We start from the raw sequence: 23,928 nt of genomic DNA on the forward strand, positions 1-23,928 counted from the left end.
CTGAGGATCTTCCGGGCTATACCTAACACATGCTTCCCAGAAGCTGTGGTTCTTAGGGCTGTCCCAGCTGCAGCTGGGCTTTGCCAGCTGTCCTCAGAAGCCCTACAGGAGTTGGCATGGATAGCAAAGACCTCTACCGGTGCCAGCTCGAGGCTGTCTTCATTAAGGCAAAAGGGAATCTGAAGGCATCTCTCCCAAGGAAGGACATAGAATGCCTCCCTGTTTCTGAAACCCTTTAAAAACACAGTGCACCTGTTACAGCAGTAAACTTTTACTGCTGGCCTCAACTATAAAGTCTGTTTAATGCAAATCTTCAGTAGGATCCTGAATTTCAGTATTACTTAAACAATGCAGAGATTCCTACCCAGGCTCTGAGTAGTGAATTGGGCTCCAAAGTCACTGAGAAGCTTCATGGGCTTCCGAGTTCATAGCTGTACCTTCAGCTATATCTAAGCCCCTGGATGTGTTAGTGGTTGGTGTCCCACATTAGAGTGAGAATTTAGTACTGTGGCTTTGGCAAAAGAAATATGTTGAATCACGCTTTTATGTCTTCTGATTGCTTCTGGTTTAGATTAAGCTGAATCAAATTTAACTGGAAAAGTAACCAAATACTTCAAGAAAAAGTATGCTTAATATCCATTGTCTTTTCCTTAAGACTTCCCTGGAAAGCAGCTTTGCTAGTGCAGATGATTCCATCGGAATATAAAAAAATGAAGTAAAGAGAGAATCATGTCAGATACAGCAGTTTACATCTGTAAACCATCTACACAAAATTGATCTGGCACATGTGGGCACAAATTGTCGCCATGATATTCTGTCATACACTGGTAGGGATCTTGACTCAGTTCAAGAAGGACAGGGAACTGCTAGAGAGAGTCCAGCGCAGAGCCACGAAGATGATTAAGGGGGTGGAACATCTCCCTTATGAGGAGAGGCTGAGGGAGCTGGGTCTCTTTAGCTTAGAGAAGAGGAGACTGAGGGGTGACCTCATTAATGTTTATAAATATGTAAAGGGCAAGTGTCATGAGGATGGAGCCAGGCTCTTCTCAGTGACATCCCTTGACAGGACAAGGGGCAATGGGTGCAAGCTGGAACACAGGAGGTTCCGCATAAATATGAGGAAAAACTTCTTTACGGTGAGGGTGACCGAACACTGGAACAGGCTGCCCAGAGAGGTTGTGGAGTGTCCTTCTCTGGAGACATTCAAAACCCGCCTGGACGCGTTCCTGTGTGATATGGTCTAGGTAATCCTGCTCCGGCAGGGGGATTGGACTAGATGATCTTTCGAGGTCCCTTCCAATCCCTAACATTCTGTGATTCTGTGATTAAGCTGACCAGCTCTAGGGTCCTTGGTTTGACCTCAAGAGAATGTCTTTAATTTGTCTTCTGTGTGATGAATACAGAGGGATCTGGACAGGTTAGACAGATGGGCCGAGACCAACGGCATGAAGTTCAACAAGAACAAGTGCCGGGTCTTACACTTGGGACACAACAACCCCATGCAGTGCTACAGGCTGGGGGAAGAGTGGTTAGAAAGCAGCCCAGCAGAAAGAGACCTGGGGGTGCTGATCGACAGCTTGCTAAACATGAGCCAGCAGTGTACCCAGGTGGCCAAGAAGGCCAATGGCATCCTGGCCTCTATTAAGAATAGTGTAGCCAGCCGGTCTAGGGAATTGATCGTCCCTCTGTACTCGGCACTGGTGAGGCCGCACCTTGAATACTGTGTCCAGTTCTGGGCCCCGCACTTCAAGAAAGATGTTGAGGTGTTGGAGCGAGTCCAGAGGAGGGTGACCAAGCTGGTGAAGGGTCTGGAGGGTCTGACGTACGAGGAACGGCTGAGGGAGCTGGGGTTTTTTAGCCTGGAGAAGGGGAGGCTCAGAGGTGACCTTATTGCAGTCTACAACTACCTGAAGGGAGGTTGTAGTGAAGTGGGAGTTGGCCTCTTCTCCCGGGCAACTAGCGATAGGACAAGAGGACACAGCCTCAAGCTTCGCCAGGGGAGGTTCAGGTTGGACATTAGGAAGAATTTCTTTTCAGAAAGGGTTATTAGACATTGGAACGGGCTGCCCAGGGAGGTGGTGGAGTCACCATCTCTGGATGTGTTTAAGAAAAGAGTGGACATGGCACTTAGTGATTCACTGCTGTGATTCTGTGATTCTATGAAGGCTGTGCCTGAAGGTTTCCCTGACAAGAGAAGTTACACAAAAGCTTTCATTTTGCCATCCTATGCTGTATATGTCATGTTCTCTCCCCTCAAAATTTATCATACAGAAGGAATGGGAAACTAAGTGAATTAAATGTCTTACATGTAGGGCCATAACTTGAAGCACATCTATACTGCAGTCAAATATGAGACTAGTTCTGCAGGCGCAATTGAGCAGGCTTCTCATGCAGGTACCTAGAGCCAAGGAGATCAGCAAGGGCTGTGGTAGAAGCTGGATAGACACAAAAGCAGCTGGATGCTTCTAACTCTTCCACTGTCATTGAACCCAGGCTAACTAGTTTATCACTATCATTTAATGACTACGTAAGCTGCAGTCATTTCTTTGACAGCAGCATAAGCATAGCCGTTATAGATTAAAAGTCTGAATAAAGAAATGAGTTTTGTTTCATAGTTTGAGTGATATAAAATTTGGTCTGAGAGCTTTCTACCAAAAAAAATGCCCCACTGTCTAAGAGCTGCCACACAGTGGCTGAGTCATGAAGCATCTCTGTTGAATACAATTGTCATTCGAAGTAGGTAAAGGTTGTGGCTCATATTTTCTGTCTACAGTCCTTCAGATACAGAACTATAAGGATGGTGGTTCTGAAATGAATCTGGAATTTCACTTGTTCATAGGTAAAATTCTGAGTCCTCAGAGCTTAGGAAACACAGAGAGAGAGGGAGGGAGCAACAGTATTAACTGCAAGTGTCCAATTAGATTAAATCCAATAATTATTTCTAATAATTTTGGTATTAATTAGTAATTTGGATCAATTTTTGTGAACAATTTGTCCTGTTACTAGGCAGATGTGCTATTTTCAGTACTTGAATATTTCGTGGCTGAATTAAATCAGTGCAAAGTTCCCAGGAGATATAAAAGTGCAGAACTGGTTCCTAATTTTCCCATATTAGCTCATTTGAAACTTACCCAAACATTTGCAAAGAAAAAAATGCAGCTAAATTTCAGTTCTAACTACACTGTAACACACCCATCAGATCCAGAGCTCTGCTGCGATCCATTTCCCTGTGCATGCTTTTCCTTTCTTAATAGAACTTGCTATCACCAGCAAGATTTTCAGGCTGTTAAAATTGATTAAAGATGATGACAGGATACTTGTTAAAGCTGTTTTTTTTTTTCCCCTCTCCTACTTCTGATATGGGACTTCAAAAGCCTTCTGAACAATGAGTCATGTAGCTAAAATTGCACTAACCTGGCCCAAATCTGAACATAAATGTAGTAATGATCAGTGAGAGATGAAAATAATACACTTAAATAGGGGGAATATAAGGTGGAAATCTCTGCTTTGCTTGCCTTAATTTATTCTATTAGATAATATGATATGTAGACAATGTGGACACCTGAAAAGCCAGGAGGCAGTTTCTTAAAAAAAAAAAAATTTAAAAAGCAGAAGAAAGGCTTTACAGGATACTTTACAAGTAAATGCTATAGAAACACACTTGCAGTTTCAAAACACGTGTGAAATATTTAGGCATCCAAAATTACTCCTTGAATATCCTTTCTGGTAAGTCCCGAGTTGTTAACTGTTCCATGATGTTGATTTATGCCGCTTTCCTTGTCATCTTTCACAAATATGACTAAGTAGGGCTCTGTAAGTACTGACGCCTCTGAGGCACAGCCAGGTATTACGGGAAGACAATCTGGTGACTCAGTAGTTGCTGCCTTTACCCTGAAGTATCCGTGAGCCAACATTCATTTGCCCTAATGCCAAGACACTGTCAGAGACAGTGCTGCACTTCAGATTAAATATACACTTGAGATAGTTTATTCATTAAAGCTAAACTTATCCCACAGTCCTTGTAATATTCAAACTTAGAAATTTCCCTTTTCTCTCTTACCTTTCAGTTTAAGAAGCCATCCTTCACATTTTTCCTTAACACTTTCTTTTTGCGACATTGTGCCCATCTAATAGTGATAATTTATCTCTAGAAGTGGTTGTGTTTCATTGGTATATGAAAGGTATCTGCATCGGTTTCAATATGACCTGTAGACTCAAAAGGGGCATAGAAATATCACTATTAGAGAGAGGCTGGCGTTAAGAAAGGGGATCTGAAAGGAATCTATTCGGTTGAACAATAATTTAATAAATATTTAACCTGTAAGGTTCAGGGAGTTCTCTCTGCACATAACTTATAAGACTCCAAATGCTTCCTCACACCACATAGTATACAATCCTTAGTGCAAAAGACCAGGAGCAAGAAAGTGTACATGGGGAGAAATCCACAAAGATTATCACCAGTGTTCTAGGTCCTTTGAACAGATTTAATAAAATAAGGAAACGAATATCAGTGCTAATACAAATAACACAAAATTATGCTTAACCTACAGAGTGAGTAGCAAGTCACTCCAGGGATCAAAACCATTGTGAAAGAAGAAGATAAGACAGAAGGGAGAAGAAAGCAGAGCAAAAAAAAAAAAAAACCCTCCCCAGCAGCTTTCCCTTTTATAGTGAACTTGATGTTAATGCTCTAGAATACACCTGTGGGCCAGCCTGGGTCATCTGCCCTGGCTTTCACTGTTAATGGCGTTGATCACCATGTCTGGCCACAAACTGAAACAAAATCTAACAGAATCTTTAGTCTATAAATTTTATCCCTGCAAAACCAGGACAGTAGTGCATCGTATGGGCTATAAAATAAAAGAAAAAAATTCTTATTGATTCAACCTGTGTGGAAAATTCCTTCTCCATGCCAGATATGGTGAGGGTTGTGCTGCTGAGCATGACACGAGCTTAGCCAGGGAGGACTGAATGTGGCTGGCCAAAGAACTAGGGCAGGAATCGCTGGGTGTGGGGGTTAAGAGTGAGCAGACACTGCAGGACCGTCAGGGTAGTCTTCAGGACACAGAGTGGGAGAGGTTGAATGGCAGGTCAGGTCATGAAACAGGTTAGGCGAGATGCCTTGGGAGGGAAATGAACCCTGGAGGGGTTTGAACCTGATGCTTCAGACTCTAACCACTCCTCTGTTGACAGCAAGTGTCTGCCAGCCTGTGTGACACCTTCACCTGCCTGTTGTCCCTTCACACAAAGAGCAACAACCGTTTCTCTGCTAGCTTGAAGGAGAGGTCTTCGTAATGGAGCTAAAAGTTGAGCCTCATGTAGCAACCCAAGCAGGTGTTAGTGTGGTGCCACATAATGGAATATTGGGGGTTTTTTTTTAAACCTTGAAGGCATATACATATAACTTTACATACATAATGTTCAGAAAGTAATACAGATTTTTCAGGAAGAAACACTCAAAAATTAAGAAAAGCTGTTATTAAAGCACTCCCGTGCAATCTTAATGTGATCCTTTTATAAATTTGCAGTTTTGAACTGCATAGATGCATACCGATCTTTTTCTGAGGGCACCTCAGTTGCAATGGAACAACAGTCATTTGAGGGTTTTCTGGTCACAGTAGCTGTAGAATAGAAACTTGATTTGCAGAAAACAGAAGACATGGGAAGAATGAAGCATATGACAGCAAGAATAGAAGGATTGCTTTTGTTGTGAAGACTGTGCTGGGTAGCTGAGTTTTATCTCTGCTCTCAACAACTGAAACCTTTTTTTGACACAAAGCGACTCACTTAAACCAAACTTCTCAAGTGCTTTGTTTTTTCCTTGTGTTCTGGGTTCTTGTCTTGAGAACTTGTGGTCTGATTTGCACAAGTGCTGAACTCTCAGCCCCAGAGAGCTGAACACTGAGCATAAAGCACTGTATAACCCCAGTGTTCTGAAAAATGAAGTCTTAAGCATCTCAAGTTCGATGCCTATAATGTATGAATACTTCTGAATGTAATCTCTGCATCTATCAGAACATCATTTGCATTCTGAGAGCTGTATCATTCCTTTATAGCATAAAATAAATTAGTTAATGTTTGTGCAGCTCTCAGTACAGCAATGAGCATCTTAGAAAACCTCATGAGGAAATTAACATTCCGTCCTCAGAGCAGGGTCTGAGCAACAAAGAGAAATGAAGTATTGAGTTAGCTGTTCATAAAATACATTAAGGAAGGTAGGGTCTTTTAAAATAAAAATATACCTATGATGATTTAATTAATGTTTGCATAGAATTGCACATCCACAAAGAGAAAAATTAAGATGGCACATATAACCAGAATCCTGACATTTCCTAATTTTGCTTACTTGCTTTTGCTGTCTTCAAACTTTTAATGTAGTCTTTCTTAAGTACCTGTGATGCTATACAAGGAAAAAATCTGCTACTTACATAACTAAAAAGATGTGTTTTCAAAATGTGGAGAAGAATGTTCTTACTTTAAAAAATTATGTAGTACTAATTACCAAATATGTAATTAATATGTTCTTAAAGCAAATGGAGCATAAATTTATATTTCTACAGTTCAGTGAGAGTGTAGAAAGAGCCTCTCCGTACACAGCAGCTGGGTTTCAAGGTGCACACCTGCTTTCATAGAATCATAGAATCATTTATGAAAAGACCTTTAAGATCATCGAGTCCAGCTGTGAACCCAACACTGCCCAATTCACCAAACTTTGCACCTGCACTTCCCTTTCAGTAATCCTCACAGTGGATAAGGAACTGAACAGGTCCTGACCGTGTAAACCAGTGTAGCTTGGCCTGGGAAAGCAGGTTCAGAGAGTTTTTGCCTGCATGGTTCAGAGTTGTCATTGGTGCCCATGGGATAGAATGAGGCCATTGACAGATTTGTCTTGGCCTGACAGGTCAAGTAGTTTTCCTGTTGTTGTGATGACAGGTTTCATTCATAGACAGATAAAAAATTCTTTCTTAAAAAGGGGAAATCTCCTTAATATTCTGAAATCTGCTTTTTATGAGCAGCTGGGCTTGTATTAAGTGTCCATTAATTTTGAACACTGCACCTGATGTTCTGAGGACATGCTTTGGAAAATCAGTTTATGATGAGTTACTACAAAGCCAGCAAATGTTATAAAATGGGATATCCTCTCTTAAGTTAGTCTTATTAATAGCACAGACCTTGTACTGTTCACAGAGCACAGCAGCTTTTTCTGTTTTGTAATAACCCAACCTTCAGTTGCCAACTGCCCTTCTCTGCAAGCCAGAGGAAACAGCCCAGGAGCGTTATTCTCAGTTTGTTTATTAAATAATCTACTTCTTAAACCATAGCCATCTCCAAACAGCCTAAGTACCTCATAAGAAATTAAATTAAAGCAGCTAACCTGTTTGGTGTACAGAAATGTCTGTATGTATGTGGGGGTAATCAAAGTGGGGAAAAATTCAATCCTTTACACTGAAACCATTCATTATACATCACAGGGAGGAGAAGGAAGAGGGGAACATAACCCAAAACTGCCCAAGAAAGCCAAGCTGTCAGCACCCCTGTGATAGAAATGGGATCCAGCATATTCTAGATTAGGGTGTTGAGCTTTGGTGAGCATATTTAAGCAAAACAATAGCATATTAGCCTCACCTGGTCACAGCTAATTAGACTTGCAAAGGCACTTAGCAGCAGTTCTCCGTTGGGAAGGTTGTAACTGCATAAATGTAAAGTGGCAATGCTGCTGCTTGTTGCATTTTTTCAGGTGAGCATAGCTCCAGGGTGGCTGAGTGTGCACTTAGCCTGTCAGACAGAAATGCTTCTGAGGTGTGCTGCTCGGAAAGTTAATTGGGCACAGTTTGCTGTTGTATATAGGTAAACAGTGCATCTGTAAGGAAATAGTGCCAGTCAGTTATGCTGGTAATTAAAATGCAAAAGATGATTTAAGGTAGACAAATTAATCTCCCGTTCATGCTGTGGGTGGAGTATGAGTTCAGTCTTGCACTAGGGTAGGACACTGGAGAACCCAGCAGAGATATGGATGTGTTCACCTGTAAGGGTGCATTGTAGGATCGGGTTCATGGCCACAAGGGCTGAAGAAGTAGTGAGTTATTTTAAATGTAATTAAGATACCTTTTACTGAAAGGCTCCTGAGAGATCAGATTTACCCTTTATCTGTTTGGATTTTTTAAAAATATCCAAATTCTCAGATCAATATATCTTCTGTTTTATTTGTCAGGCCAAGCCAAAAACAAGGTGTTTTTTCCATGTGTCTTTCTTCATACTATTTAAATATTATTTTAATATTCATAGAATGGTTTTGGTTGGAAGGGACCTTAAAGATCATCTAGTTCCAAACCCCCTGCCAAAGGCTTATTTAAATTATGGTACTATTCTGGAATCTCCTTTAACAGAGCTGAGTAATGATTTACAAATGGCTCACAGTTGCCTCAAAAAAACAGTGTTTAAGTCAGCATTTTAGATGTAATCAGTATCAGTAGTGTAGTGTAAAACTGTAAAGAATAAATCTGTTTTATTGGTATTTATTTAGAGCAGCAACACATATTCAATTTGTAATTTCCTGTGGTTCTTAGGGGACTTCTGCGGGGAGAAATCCTTTTCTGAACTCTCTGCACTTAGGTGTTCCCAGAAGAATAATGCTTATTGATATCAGTTTTTTTATTATTGATCTGCTCACCATAAAGTCCTTTCATCTTCACATTTTATTTTTCTGTCTTTTTGCTTTCATCTGGCTTTATGTTTAGTACACGGTGTGGACTGCCCTGTGGGTCACCTGGAATGTTTTCATTATCTGCTTTTATTTGGAAGTCGGCGGACTTTCTAAGGTAGGTCTCTTATCCTTCTTGAGGTTTATGGGAGGGTGTTTTAACAGCAGGACTCTCGGATTTTAGAAGGCTGGAACCATAGAGGAAAAATGTGGTTGTTTAAACATACAGTTTGATCTTTGGAGTTCCCCTCCAACGAGAACTCCAGTGTTTGAACTTGTCTCTGATAGTAAATGGTCATGGGTTTGAAGTGCGTAAATGCAATGAATCTGAATTACAGTTGCCTTCTGAAGTACCATCTGGGGGAGGTGGGGGGGGAGGTTATTCAGTGGAAAATTTGAGGTTCTTTTTGATTGCTGAAAACCAGGCAATGTCATTTCGGTTGAAATTTTCAAGCGTGTATGAAAATTGTATCTTAATTTCTGAGACGGCTTTGAAAGCAGCTAAAGAAGGTTACTAAGAAGGCTAATGTAATAACTTGTTGAGCAAATTGGTCTCATGGTGGGAATGTTAATTCTGTATAAAAAAGAAAAATGGCAAAGGATTACTTTTTTTCGTATCTGAATAAAACTTTCCTTTACATGACACTCAGTGCTCTAGGTCACTGATTCGTTATTCAAACCTCTGATTAGAGCAGAAATGTTTGCTGGAAGTATCGAGACACATGTTGTGTTCGTACAAGGTAGCACTTATGTTAGCATAGGTTATATTTAGCATTGTATCTACAGGGAGTTCCATACAACATCTGCTGTTTTTTATCCTCCTGTTGGACATAGATGATATTGATCTTTGTTTACCACATTCATACTTAAATGATTCAAGGCACAGTATGCCCATAGTGTATGCTGATCCCAGTATTATTAACAGAATAAATGTCCCCATTATTGCTTGTAGATTTAGTGATATGAACTACATAGCTGCATTCATGCAATGCTTTTAGAGAATTGCAAACTGCACTCAGGTCAGATGGGAACATTTGTGAGCTACATACTTTTTTGGGTTCAACATTAAAACTCCTAGCTGTTGGCTGACAATGAACAGAAAACTGGTGAAACTGATTTAATAAGAAATAAAATTTAATTTACACAGTATAAATTCCATTAAAATTAAAACTTTCAGTGATGGATTCCTTTGGGGATAAAATTCCATGATGAAAAGCTGCAACAGTTTATCTTTTCTCCAAATGTGATGTAGTTCACCAGAAGTCATAATCTTGATGAGGAAATTAGTGCTCTTCATAGATGATCAAAATAAATGATCATATTGGTGTGTTTTGACTTAAAAATCTATTAGATGAACAGAAGAGCAACACATGGAAGTGATGAATGCCCAAAGTAATTGTTCATTTTCTTTACACATAAGAGTTTCTATTTTTTAAATTGGTTGGGTGACGACTATTTTTATAGTGACTGTTATATTTTTATACATAACTAGTGTTTTTATCTAAATGCCTAGGAAGTGAAGTGAAAGTTTTAGTCTGACCCCTGAGTTTGTGAAATTTGAGTTGACTTTCTATTGATTGCAGAGGATTCTGATCATATATCCTTAGTGTAAGGGGATTATAAACCAGCAGGTATGAATTGAAGTCTTGTATCTTCCAGTTTCACAGCTGTGTTTCACTTTTAGGTCTTCTTACTTAACGTATATGACAAATCACAATGCAGAAAAATAGTAGCACAAGTATTACTCAACAGTTGAGAAAAATCCCTTTTATTAGTATGTACTTAGGTTGATCTCAGAATTTTGTTGGAATTTTTATCTTGTGGTTTATAATCACAACATTTGAAAAGTAGTTTCTCAACAAGGTGATAGACACAAAATTATCTCCATGGAAGTTAACTGCTCTTGTATAGGTTACATCAAAGGCACCAGTATCGGAACAAAGCTAGTAATGATAGAATCAAGAATTTCACAGAATGTTAGGGATTGGAAGGGACCTTGAAAGATCATCTAGTCCAATCCCCCTGCCGGAGCAGGATTACCTAGATCATATCACACAGGAATGCATCCAGCCGGGTTTTGAATGCCTCCAGAGAAGGAGACTCCACAACCTCTCTGGGCAGCCTGTTCCAGTGTTCAGTTACCCTCACTGTAAAGAAGTTTTTCCTCATATTTATGCGGAACCTCCTGTGTTCCAGCTTGCACCCATTGCCCCTTGTCCTGTCAAGGGATGTCACTGAGAAGAGCCTGGCTCCATCCTCATGACACTTGCCCTTTACATATTTATAAACATTAATGAGGTCACCCCTCAGTCTCCTCTTCTCCAAGCTAAAGAGACCCAGCTCTCTCAGCCTCTCCTCATAAAGGAGATGTTCCACGCCCTTAATCATCTTCGTGGCTCTGCGCTGGACTCTCTCTTTTTTTGTTCAGTAAACCATGGAATTTGGGCTCTATTTAATGCTGTTTCTGAAAACTATGCTAGAGATGATGTGGTCCTCAAGAGACTGATGTCTTTTTGCACCATAAGCATAAAATCCTGGATATTTACAAATTGATGAGTATTTGACACTGACTTAATTGGGACCCACATTTTGCCCAACATGCTAGCTTAAAAATTTCATCATTGCTTTCCATAAATATGTTCCTGTGTTGTCAGGCATGGTACGCTAGTGTGGTTGGCAAATGAAATGCCATCATAATCTTTTCAAGGACGGCTATTTTCTCAGCGTTGAAATCTTGGCAGGGAATATTCACCTTTTTTCTTACTGTTGTTCTACTTTTCCATTTAAAAAAAAAAGTTTTTGTTTCTGAAATGAATGCAGTTTGATTATAATCTTTAACTTCTGTTGACATCCTATCAGGGAAAATTATGATGCTGTCTGGCAGCTGACGGATTTCTGTTGGTTGGTTTGTTTTTAAGCACTATCATGTTTATATTTGTTCTGACCAGTATTAGTTAGATATTGCTTGGAGTCCTGTGAATTTATTAGATCTTCATTTGTGAGTGGTATCAGAAAATATTATTTGGTGCAATATTAAATGGTAATTTTAATTCAATGTCTTCACATGGAATACACATACAATGTGAACAGACTTCTCAAATGTGCTCATAGAAACCCCCTACTGCTGAGATTTTGCTCAGATCTTATTCTTGTGGTGGAAAGGAAGATCTCCTTTGAATATTGCTGTTTGAATGCTGCTAAGAAGTTCTACTACAGTTAATGGAAAATTTGAATGAGAATAAGGATGTAGGTAATTTAGGCCTGCTCTGTGCTGTGAGAGTTTGAAACATTTTTCCTTCATTTATAATGAATAATGTTCAGATTTTCCTGGTAAACTGATTTTTTTTTTAAAGGAACAGTTTGATATTTAGTTCAAAGCTTATGGATCTAGCATACCAAGATATTTAAACTTTTCTTGATAAGGAATGATGAAAACTTCTACCACGTACCCTCCCAGTGTTAAACATGGTGTATGTGACTTGACCCTTTCCATTCTTTCAGACAAGTATGAAGTTTTGTCACAAGAGTGACATGGACAGCCTGTATATTTTTCATTGAAAACACATTTCATGTTTTAAAATAATTTGCAAAAAAAAAAAAAAAAAAAGTAATTTCATACATACCCAAATTCCTACCAAAGTTTGTTTTTAACAATATGGGAGGCCAAACTGAGGGGAGGAAGCTGGGGAGGGGAGGTAAGCTGGGAACTGACAGGCTGTAGATACGGCCGTAGGCTTGTTGTCAAGGGATTCACTTGGGTCTCTGTCCCTCCTCCAATTTATATAAAATAATATGATATTAATAGGGAAAGCTTCACAGAAAAGCTTCTGTGAAAAGCACCCCCAAATAACTACAGTATGGTAATTAGGGCAATCTCCTGGGAAAAGGATGATACAGAATCAAGTCCTCTTGGGTGTGAAGGGGAAATAAACCTGGCTCTCTCACAGCCGGCGGTTGTAAATAGAAAGCTAATGAGTAAAGGTTTCCTCTCTAACTACCTTATAAACAACATATAAGTGAAGCTCTTTTTCACTTATGTTTCAGATGTGTGAATAAAATGTTAATGCTTTTTCAGGGCTAAAGAAACTGTATTCGATCACAAACAAAATAAATATACCCATATGACTCTTTTTTTTGTTTGTGTTAACTTAGGTTTTTTAATTCTTTTTTTTTTAATTTCTGATTTTAGCAGTGGAAAAGACTGCCAGTATTAAAAATGAAATTTGCCTGATTTTTCATTTACTACTTTTATGAAATTGAAAGCATAATTTTTAGTGTTAACCACTCTGCATGAGAGAAACAAAGCCGCTATTATAACATGACCTTTTAATCCTCCACTGCAGGATGACAGATTGCTACATCCATACGTGAGCTCATTAGTTGTTTGGAACTTATTCTGTTTCTTGAAATGAAAATGTGTTCTAACTGCCACATTTGAGAGTATAGACAATTTTGAACATATAGACATAAACACAAATCTCAAGACAATAAGAGGCAAAAAAAAATTTCTCTAAAGCACATTTGAAATAAAGTTTGATTATATCTTATCTGATACAATACCAGAAGCTGCAATACCAGAACTATTTTGAAGTTTTGTATGTTCTCCTTAAATATGGACAAGAGAACTTCTAACTTATATAAGCCAGCCCTCCATCCTCAGCAATACATTCTTTAATGCACTTCTTACTTTACAAAGGAAACCTCATTTATTTACTGTGCCCTGTTGATATTTCTGTCATTTGTATCCCTCCAGTATTTCAGATCCAGTATGAAAATAGCTGGGTTTTTTTGTATTTATCACTCACTCTGCCAACTGATACTTTTTGATAGACCATTTTTCTACTACTTGTTTTAGGATCGTAGAATGGTTTGGGTTGGAAGAGACCTTAAAGATCATCTAGTTCCAACCCCCCTGCCATAGGGGGGTTATTTTTTATTGTGAGATAGTGACATTTGCTTGAATGTGTTACTGCCTTTATTCAGTAAATGTATAGCAGCATTCCAGTACTGCGTACTCCTTTCCTGGTCTTTGATATACCTTACCTAAGCAGCTAGGCAACATTGATGAGTTCTTTTCTTTTTCTATGATGTTTCTGCTTATTCTGCCCATTTTTTCCGTGGCATGCTTTTGAGCATGAACTCTCAAGGTTGACCTCTCTGTCAACTGACGCTTTTATTGCTTTTGGCCAAGGATTTGCATGACAAACAGTTGTATATTCAGTAGGAAACTACTTCTAAAACAGTTTATGTTTATTATCCAGTCCTTAGTTTTAGGTATTCACAGAATCACAGAATCAACCAGGTTGGAAGAGACCTCAGGGATCATCGAGTCCAACCGTTGCCCTGACACCACCCTGTCAACTAGACCATGGCACTAAGTGCCATGTCCAGTCTTTTCTTAAACACATCCAGAGATGGTGACTCCACCACCTCCCTGGGCAGCCCATTCCAATGTCTAATAACCCTTTCTGAAAAGAAATTCTTCCTAATGTCCAACCTGAACCTCCCCTGGCAAAGCTTGAGGCTATGTCCTCTTGTCCTATCGCTAGTTGCCTGGGAGAAGAGGCCAACTCCCACTTCACTACAACCTCCCTTCAGGTAGTTGTAGACTGCAATAAGGTCACCTCTGAGCCTCCTCTTCTCCAGGCTAAACAACCCCAGCTCCCTCAGCCGTTCCTCATAGGTCAGACCCTCCAGACCCTTCACCAGCTTGGTCGCCCTCCTCTGGACTCACTCCAACACCTCAACATCTTTCTTCAAGTGCGGGGCCCAGAACTGAACACAGTACTCAAGATGCGGCCTCACCAGTGCCGAGTAGAGAGGGACGATCACTTCCCTAGACCGGCTGGCTACACTATTCCTAATAGAGGCCAGGATGCCATTGGCCTTCTTGGCCACCTGGGCACACTGCTGGCTCATGTTTAGCCAGCTGTCGATCAGCACCCCCAGGTCTCTTTCCACCAGGCCGCTTTCTAACCACTCTTCCCCCAACCTGTAGAGCTGCATGGGGTTGTTGTGGCCCAAGTGTAAGACCCGGCACTTGTTCTTGTTGAACCTCATGCTGTTGGTCTCGGCCCATCTATCTAACCTGTCCAGATCCCTCTGTAGGGCCTTCCTACCCTCCAGCAGATCGACACTCCCACCCAGCTTGGTGTCATCTGCAAATTTACTGAGGGTGCACTCAATCCCTACGTCTAGATCATCTATAAAGATATTGAACAGCACCGGCCCCAGAACTGAGCTCTGGGGAACACCGCTAGTGACCGGCCACCAGTTGGACTTTGCCCCATTCACCACCACTCTCTGGGCTCAGCCATCCAGCCAGTTTTTAACCCATAGAAGAGGCCACCCATCCAAGCCCCAAGCAGCCAGTTTGTCTAGGAGGATGCTGTGTGAGACAGTGTCGAATGCCTTACTGAAGTCTAGATAGACTACATCCACAGCCCTGGCCTCATCTACTAAGCGGGTCACTTGGTCATAGGAGGAGACCAGGTTGGTCGAGCAGGACCTGCTTTTCATGAATCCATGTTGGCTGGCCCCGATGCCCCGATTGTCCTGCATGTGCTGTGTAATGGCACTCAGGATGATCTGTTCCATCACCTTGCCTGGCACCGAGGTCAGGCTGACAGGCCTATAGTTCCCTGGATCATCCTTCCGGCCCTTCTTGTAGATGGGCGTTACATCTGCTAATTTCCAGTCAGCTGGAACTTCTCCAGTTAACCAGGACTGCTGGTAGATAATAGAGAGAGGTTTGGCAAGTTCGTTTGCCAGTTCCTTCATTACTCTGGGGTGAATCCCATCCAGGCCCATAGCCTTGTGGGTGTCCAGCTGGCACAGCAGGTCACTAACCGTCTTCTTCTGGATCATGGGAGGTTCACACAGCCCCCCGTCCCTAACTTCAGGCTCTGGGGGCCGAGTCTCCTGAGGACAACCGGTCTTGACATTAAAGACCGAGTCAAAGAAGGCATTGAGCACCTCTGCCTTTTCCTCATCCCCTGACACTACACTACCCTCCTCATTCAGCAAGTGGTGGAGGCTCTCCTTGACCCTCCTTTTGCTGTTGATGTATTTGTAAAAGCTTTTTTTGTTATCTTTGACCGTAGCAGCCAAATCAAGCTCTAATTGAGCTTTGGCCCTTCTAATCTTCTCCCTACACGACCTGGCCACGTCCCTATAGACCTCCCAAGTTACCCGACCCTTCTTCCAGAGCAAGTAGGTTCTCTTTTTTCCCTTGCGTTCTAGCCTAAGTTCTCTGTTTAACCAGGCCGGTCTTTTTCCCCGACAGCTTGTCTTCCTACAGACTGGGACAGCCTGCTCCTGAATATTTAAGGAGCAGGCCCCGCACTTGAAGGGCCCCGCACTTGAAGAAAGATGTTGAGGTGTTGGAGCGAGTCCAGAGGAGGGCGACCAAGCTGGTGAAGGGTCTGGAGGGTCTGTCCTACGAGGAACGGCTGAGGGAGCTGGGGTTGTTTAGCCTGGAGAAGAGGAGGCTCAGAGGTGACCTTATTGCAGTCTACAACTACCTGAAGGGAGGTTGTAGTGAAGTGGGAGTTGGCCTCTTCTCCCAGGCAACTAGCGATAGGACAAGAGGACATAGCCTCAAGCTTTGCCAGGGGAGGTTCAGGTTGGACATTAGGAAGAATTTCTTTTCAGAAAGGGTCATTAGACATTGGAATGGGCTGCCCAGGGAGGTGGTGAAGTCACCATCTCTGGATGTGTTTAAGAAAAGACTGGACATGGCACTTAGTGCCATGGTCTAGTTGACAGGGTGGTGTCAGGGCAACGGTTGGACTCGATGATCCCTGAGGTCTCTTCCAACCTGGTTGATTCTGTGATTCTGTGATTTAGCAATTCCCTTTTGAAGCATGTCCAGCCTTCCTGGACTCCTTTGCCCTTCAGGACCGATTGCCAAGGGACTCGGTCCACCAGCCTCTTAAACAGGCTAAAGTCAGCCCGCCGGAAATCTAAGGCAGAAGTTCTACTCTTGCCCCTCCTTACTTCCCCCACTATCGAAAACTCTAACATTTCGTGGTCGCTACTCCCAAGACAGCCACCGACCCTCACATCTCCCACTAGTCCTTCTCTGTTCACAAACAACAGGTCAAGCAGGGCCCCTCCTCTAGTGGGCTCATTTACCACTTGCACGAGGAAGTTGTCCTCCACACATTCGAGGAATCTCCTAGATTGCTTCCTCTCTGCCATGTTGTATTTCCAGCAGACATCCGGCAAGTTTAAGTCGCCCACGAGTACAAGGGCCGGCGACCGGGCGGCTTCTGACAGCTGCTTGTAAAACGCCTCGTCCGCCTGCTCATCCTGGTTGGGTGGTCAATAACAGACTCCCACCGTAATGTCCACCCTGCCGACCTTCCCCCTGATCTTCACCCATAAAGAAGTGAATGTAGGTGAATGTGTACTCTTCGATGTGCCTGTGACACTGGTTTCATTAACCTTTCCCCTGAAGCCAAATGACATTTTGCATGTTTTAATTAATAAACCATTTTTTTTCTAGTAATATTTACTTTTTATCAATGGAACTTCAAAGTCTGTAGGGCTCCCAGCCAACTTTATTAAGCTGGAGACAGAAGTATAGGCTGCATTTTTATATGGATCTGTAGTCAGAGGATAGAGTAATAATTCTGTTAAAATCAATGATTTATTCCATCCAAGGACAAAATGGACTAATAAATTACTTAGTAAAATGCTGTGGGAATGGAAATATAATATTCTTTCTTAAACAAAATATTTTACATCAGAATGGGAGCTAATCATGTGGGCTTTATCCTGGCTCTTCTGGAATCCAGTTTATTCTGTCTGGTGCTTGTCAGTCAATCCTTAATTGTTGTACAATTATATCTAATAATCTCAAATTGAATAAGTTAAGCTCAAAACCGATGCTATTTTGTAATTAATAGAGATGTAAAGGTAGATGCTGGGGCTTGTGGTTATTTTTTTTTTCCTTTTAATGTGAAATGAGAGCAGCAGTGTTACTTGAATTTAGGCTAACAATAAGAAAGAAAAAGTGATTCTCATTCTAACTTGTGCTGATGTAAGTGAGGAAACGGAGGCAATTATTTTGGTGTAATTAGCATCATAATTAGGTTTATGGAATAACGCACTTCAAAAAGCTTGTGGACAAACTTGGCAGCACCCATAAAACCTATATGTAAAGTCAACAGCTGGGGGGTAGACTTCCTTAGTCTAAGCAGAAGACTGAAGGTAGAGCATAGTACATCTACTCACATTTAAGCGATTTTTATGTGGAGGAAAGTGATCAGTTTTTTTCGTAACCTCTGGGAAGAAGGGCAAGAAATAATTTGCTGAGCATGTGGCAAAGAAGATTTGGTTGGAGGTCAGGAGAAGCTTTATAATAAGGGCAAGGATCTAAAGTTGTTACAAAGTCTCATTGCTGGATGTTTTGAAGAATGAAGTAAAGGAATATTGATGTGGAGTGATCTAGGTAACTCTTTTACCCTGCTATTTTTAATCTATAGAAATAAGCCTCCATCAAGATAAAAACGCAAGTTAGTGTCCATGGATGTTTTACAGTAGGAGTGTTTAAAATGAAAAAGTGAGTATAAGTTGAAGACTCAACTCAGATTCTTATTAACTTCAGCAGGAGCAGCGTTCCAGCTGGGGAGCTTGGGGTGTCTCTGGCTCTTCTTCCCAGCGGGTGTGTAGGGACATGGAAAATGGGGGATGCCAGTGGAGGCTCTGAGGTAGCTGACGGCAGTTCTTGAGCGAGTGCAGGTTGGGGTTTTGGTGTTCAGCTGCGTGACACCAAGTGGGAGGTGATGCTGTCATTGCTGTTCACTCCTGATAGATCTTAGGCATCTGTTACAGATAAGACTCGTGCTTTCTGTTCTGTTGATGGACTTTTAATTGAACACAAATCATTGGCATTTGCAGCAACACATCCTTCACTGAGGACAATGTGAGAGTGATGATAGTATATTTCTTCACTGCTGGACATGATGCATACATTCATGTCCCACTCAGCCGAGAATTTCTTCCCACGCACTTCTGATTCATATCCGTTGCTTTTGGTCAGCATCTCTCTGGGGCCTTGGGAGACTACATACCCATTACCTTCTTATTCTTCCCACTATTATATGTCCATTTGCTTCAGCTGATGCCATCAGCTGCTACTAGCTGTGATACGCACAATAACGGATCAGGCTTAAGCAGTGGATGGAGCTGTAGACATTCTGCAATTTCTAGATGTTACAAATGACTGGCTTTATAGCAGTAATTAAATATATTCTCTTCCTAGTGTGTGCGCTAATATAATTCAACTTGCAGCAGTTAAACATGATGAAAAGATTGGTGTTGTTTTTTTGAGGTTTGGACCTTCTTGCTTCCTCCTCCCTCCCCAACTTTGTCATTGCAAAAGGGTTTAAAAAATTGTTTTAAAAGTAATGTTCCAGAATCTTCTCTGACATGGAGAAAGGAGGAATGCTAATTGAACACCATTTAAGTAAATAGAATAAACTAATATAAAGGCAAAGAAAACCAGACCCCAATATTAGTTTTAATGCTTGTGTCATATAATCCATTTAATTCTCTTGGCCTTCACCCTTTCTTTGAACCAGCTCTCAGAGGTAATAGGGTTAAAAAAACCCCCAAGTTTTTAGAACCAGATGCTTCCTTTTTGTTATTCTTGTGCCCTTTCCTACAATAGAGGTTCCATTGAAATGTTTTTGCTAAAATATGAACTTCTAATATGACTTTCCATATGCAAGTTGTTCCTCCCATCCTGCTGCTCTCTCACCATAAAGAGAAATAATCTCCAGGTTAGATTGTATTTATTACTTTTCCATAATGTTCTGTTCAAAAGGCAACCTTTTGAATTTTTAATTACTTTGGCAATAAACCTGGAATCCAATTTACTGTGAAGTTATGCAGTGTAATATTGAATAGAAACAACATTTCAGCACTTCAAAATAATAGCTCTGGCCTTGGCTGGTATCAGGTACCATTAATTATAGATTCAGTATGTTGGTGGTGTGCCTTTCAAGAGTATTTGCAAACAGTGTTTTTTGATGTTGTGTTAGGCTGACATTGGTACGTGCAGGAGCAGACACTGCATATGGTAGTTTCTGTTTAGAATATAATGATTATTTCCATGAAAAGTTAGAAAACGATTAGCTGTGAATTCATAATGGTGAAGCTATGAAAAAATGCATTATCTTTATTTGCAATTTAAATTTCTCAGCCAAAAAAGGGAATAACTACACATTCATGCTTGCTATTTGAAAACAAAACCAAAGGAATGCTACCTGCAGAGTGCTTAAGAAGATGACTTAATACATGCTATTTTTAAAAAAAAAAGGGCAAATTAAAGAGCAGAAAAGTATTAATCTCTTACTACTGTAATATTGAAATCAGTGCATACTCCTCCAATTCAAAATTTTCAACAATGAACTAGCCTCTAAGACTTCTGTTTTAGCTGAAGAGACTTTGTAGTTGTTTTGTTCCAAATTTCATGTAACTTAAGTATTTTTTTCATTCAGTCTGTTTCACTCTACTATGTAAAGCTGTAGCATAAGGTAAGTTTTAATGAAATACATGCTTACTGTTGGAAGGAGAATTAACATGCAGCTAGCTTGGTGGCACAATTTGAGCATAAGGTCATTCTGGAAAAAACATTATGTGGAACAAATGGGACAAAGATAAATGCCATCGAAACTGAAGAATGTGTCATTCTGATGTTAATTAGTTTGTTTAGGTGATACGATCACATTGCTGAACAACTTAATAACGAGTACATTCCAGATGGTGCAAAATTTGAATTTCATATCCTTTCAGGTGACATTTACAGTGGTTCATAATATTATGTACAATCAGCACCATTAAAATACGTTTTTCAAACAGAATTGGTGTTCTTTTATAAGCCCTTGATGCTAAATTTTAAGGCTGATATTTGGAATGTAGACCACCATCATCTTCATTGGTTTCAATAGCTGAGATGATATCTCTGTGGCTTTGTTTTGTTTTTTTTTGTTTTAATAATTCATTTAATATCCACACTTGATTGGCTTTGGGAATGATGGGTGTGATATATATGGTTAGCTAACTGCTACACAGGTAAACTTATTAATACAAATATCGCATTCGTAGTTGTTTGACTTCATTAGCTTAATTTCTAGGATCTTGAAGATTAAAAAAAAAAACAGCTAAAATGCAGCCTTACGGGAAGGAGGTAAGTAGCTAAAGTTGCTTGCAAAATTTCTCTAAGGACACCTTTGGGTATGAAAAAGAAATAAGGATGCAGTACCAGTCTGAACTGGATCCTGTGATGCAGGAGTGCATGCTGCAATGGCTAGTGATGTGGAGAGGGTAAATCACTGATTCCCTATATCATATCTGTGCCTGAAGCCCATATCAAAAGTTGAAAAAGGATTGGGTATTTAGATGTAAACCAAGAACATACAGAATAAGGAATCAGAGCATATAAGAGCAGGAAGGACCATCGAGTCATCTATTCTAACCTCGTGTGTCTGGAAAAAGTTGAATTGATTAGCTCGTTCATGGAGTGAGGAAGGGAAATTTCTCCAAGTAATGGTTTGATCGTAAGCAAATATGGCAAATCCATCTGCAGATAAGGGTGAACCTAGGGTTCATTGCTCAGGGTATTATTTTATCTACTTATTGACAATTTGATCTATTTTGTAATGATTGTTTTGCTCTTATTGTAGAAAAAGGGAAGACTGTTGCTGAAATTTTTATTTTCTTCTTTGTAAATGTGATGTCCTTCTGGCAACGAAAAGTATTTTGATTATTTCTTTAATCGTATTCTTGTTTAGACATTGGATCAACCACATCTGCTGTCTGTCCAGCAACTTCTGCTGACAAGAGTGACTACTGTGTACAGATTTTGACCCTTAACGTAAGGCAGTATACTTATTTTAGTGCTAGTGCAGGCTCTATTTATTGCCTGCTAAGGTCAAATTGATGGGTTTTGCAAATAATTTCTATACACTGTTTTTCTGTTGTAGTGTATCCTTTGGAATTTTAGTTCCTACACTGGCCAAGTAAGGAGTTCTTCCTATTTATGAGGAAGCCTGTCATTTCATCAGTCTTCTAATAAATATTTGCATTCAATTGAAGACCAGTTTTAAGTCAGTTTCACTGTTTTGAAGAGATTTTCACTCTGATTCATAAGTTGTTTGTTTTTTTTCCTTCCATTTGAAGACAATGCTTGCTTGGAAGAAAATGTCATTTTAAATAACCTTTTTGTAGTAATTTACAAGACAGTCCTAGACCTTGATGAAAGTACAGAGGATTTATTGTTGGTGATAGTAGAATCTGAAAAAGTTCTTCCCAGAAATGATGATACTGAATTGCATGGGAGTTTTAAGTATGCCAGATACTTCTGGGACTTGATAATAGTGTGACTTCAGGCTATTATAGATTCATAGAATCATTTAGGTTGGAAAAGACCCTTAAGATCATAGAGTCCAACCGTTAACCTAACACTACGAAGACCACCACTAAACCCTGTCCCTAAGCACCACATCTACAGGTGACTCCACCACTTCCCTGGGCAGCCTGTTCCAATGCTTGATAACCTGTTTGGTGAAGAAATTTTTCCTAATATCCAATCTAAACCTCCCTTGGCGCAACTTGAGGCCATTTCGTCTTGTCCTATCATTTGTTACTTGGGAGAAGAGACCGACACCCACCTCACTACAGCCTCCTTTCAGGTAGTTGTAGAGAGCAATAAGGTCTCCTCTCAGCCTCCTTTTCTCCAAACTAAACAACCCCAGTTCCCTCAGCCACTCCTCATAAGACTTGTGCTCTAGACCCTTCACCAGCTTTGTTGTCCTTCTTTGGACTCACTGCAGCACCTCAATGTCGGTCTTGCAGTGAGGGGCCCAAAACTGAACACGGTATTCAAGGTGCAGCCTCACCAGTGCCGAGTACAGGGGAATGACACTTCCCTAGTCCTGCTGGCCACACTATTTCTGATACAAGCCAGGATGCTGTTGGCCTTCTTGGCCACCTGGACACAATGCTGGCTCACATTCAGCCGTTCATCAATCAACACCCCCAGGTCCTTTTCTGCCAGGCAGCTTTCCAGCTACTGTTCCCCCAGCCTGTAGTGTTGCATGGGGTTGTTGTGCCCCAAGTGCAGGACCCGGCACTTGGCCTTGTTGAATCTCATACAGTTGGCCTCAGCCCATCGATCCAGCCTGTCCAGATCCCTCTGTAGATATTATGTAGATAGATGTGTTAACATGGGCCTATCTTTGACCTGGAAAAGAAATATAAGAAGCAGGCGATTGCTCATCATCTCTAGATGTCATTCAGGTGACTGCACTTGCGTCCTTTGGGATTCATGAACTCTACCTCATTTAGAGGAAAGGCAAGGGAAGATACAAGTTTGTTTTACTTTTCATAGATCTGCATTTGACAACCAAGGAGATTTTATTAACAACATAAAGCCTGTGTATCCACTCAGAGATTTCCTGGTTCTCTAGGATTTTCTAGTATCTTGTCATTAGACATGCATAGTCTTGAACTTTCTGAGTTAACATCTGCCTTAAATTACTTTGTTCCAGGGGTTTGGTTTTGGCATTTTGCCTTTGAGTTTAACAAATGTCATAAGTCTGGTGGGCCTACCTGAACCTGACTTTCACCAGATTTTTTCAAAAGAGTATCTGGTAGAAATTTTTGCTATTCAGCCCCTGCTGAGTGGTTCTTTCTTGGTGCACAGTAAGAGGGACTAGAGGGCAGTGTCCCTGCCTTATTCCCACTATTCATTTCTTTTGAAGGCTTCATCAAACAAAAAAGCTCCTGTTAGTTCAATAACTTAAGTCTTAAATATATTTCCAACATGTCTGTTTTGACAATTTTTATTTTGTAGAATGCTTAATGTTTATGTTATGTTATTCTGTCTTAATTAGAAGAAGGTTTTTGATTCTGTAGGTCATAGGAAGTAGTCTCTTAATCCTTGCAGTTTGAAACTTGAAGCAAGTTTATCTCTGAAATTTGGTTTCTGTGTAATAATTTATTTAACCTCCATAAGGTAAATGGATTTTGAGAACTCCTGTTCAATGCAAAAGGGAATTGGAGGGATTGTTCCTTGTCTAGATTATTATACTCTCTTTCTTTTCCTTTTTCAGCTGTCCTTCAGGGAAATTCCTCACTCATGTTGATGATGTGACTGAGTTTATTATTCATGAGTATCAGCACTCCTTTGAGCAGACTTCTTCAGTTTGGATTAA

General features: G+C 40.5%; 1 protein-coding gene across 1 annotated transcript in view; it reads left to right on the top strand.

Moving 5' to 3' along the window:
* NKAIN3 (sodium/potassium transporting ATPase interacting 3) overlaps window positions 1-23,928 on the top strand; it is a 412,976-nt gene that overhangs the window by 193,363 nt on the left and 195,685 nt on the right. The window contains exon 3 of the mRNA XM_068396231.1: window positions 8,739-8,819. Within this exon, the coding sequence (XP_068252332.1) occupies window positions 8,739-8,819 (81 nt within the window). The remainder of the gene's footprint in view (window positions 1-8,738; window positions 8,820-23,928) is intronic.

Source organism: Nyctibius grandis, chromosome 3 (assembly GCF_013368605.1).
Source record: "Nyctibius grandis isolate bNycGra1 chromosome 3, bNycGra1.pri, whole genome shotgun sequence".
NCBI classification, from domain to species: Eukaryota; Metazoa; Chordata; class Aves; order Nyctibiiformes; family Nyctibiidae; genus Nyctibius; species Nyctibius grandis.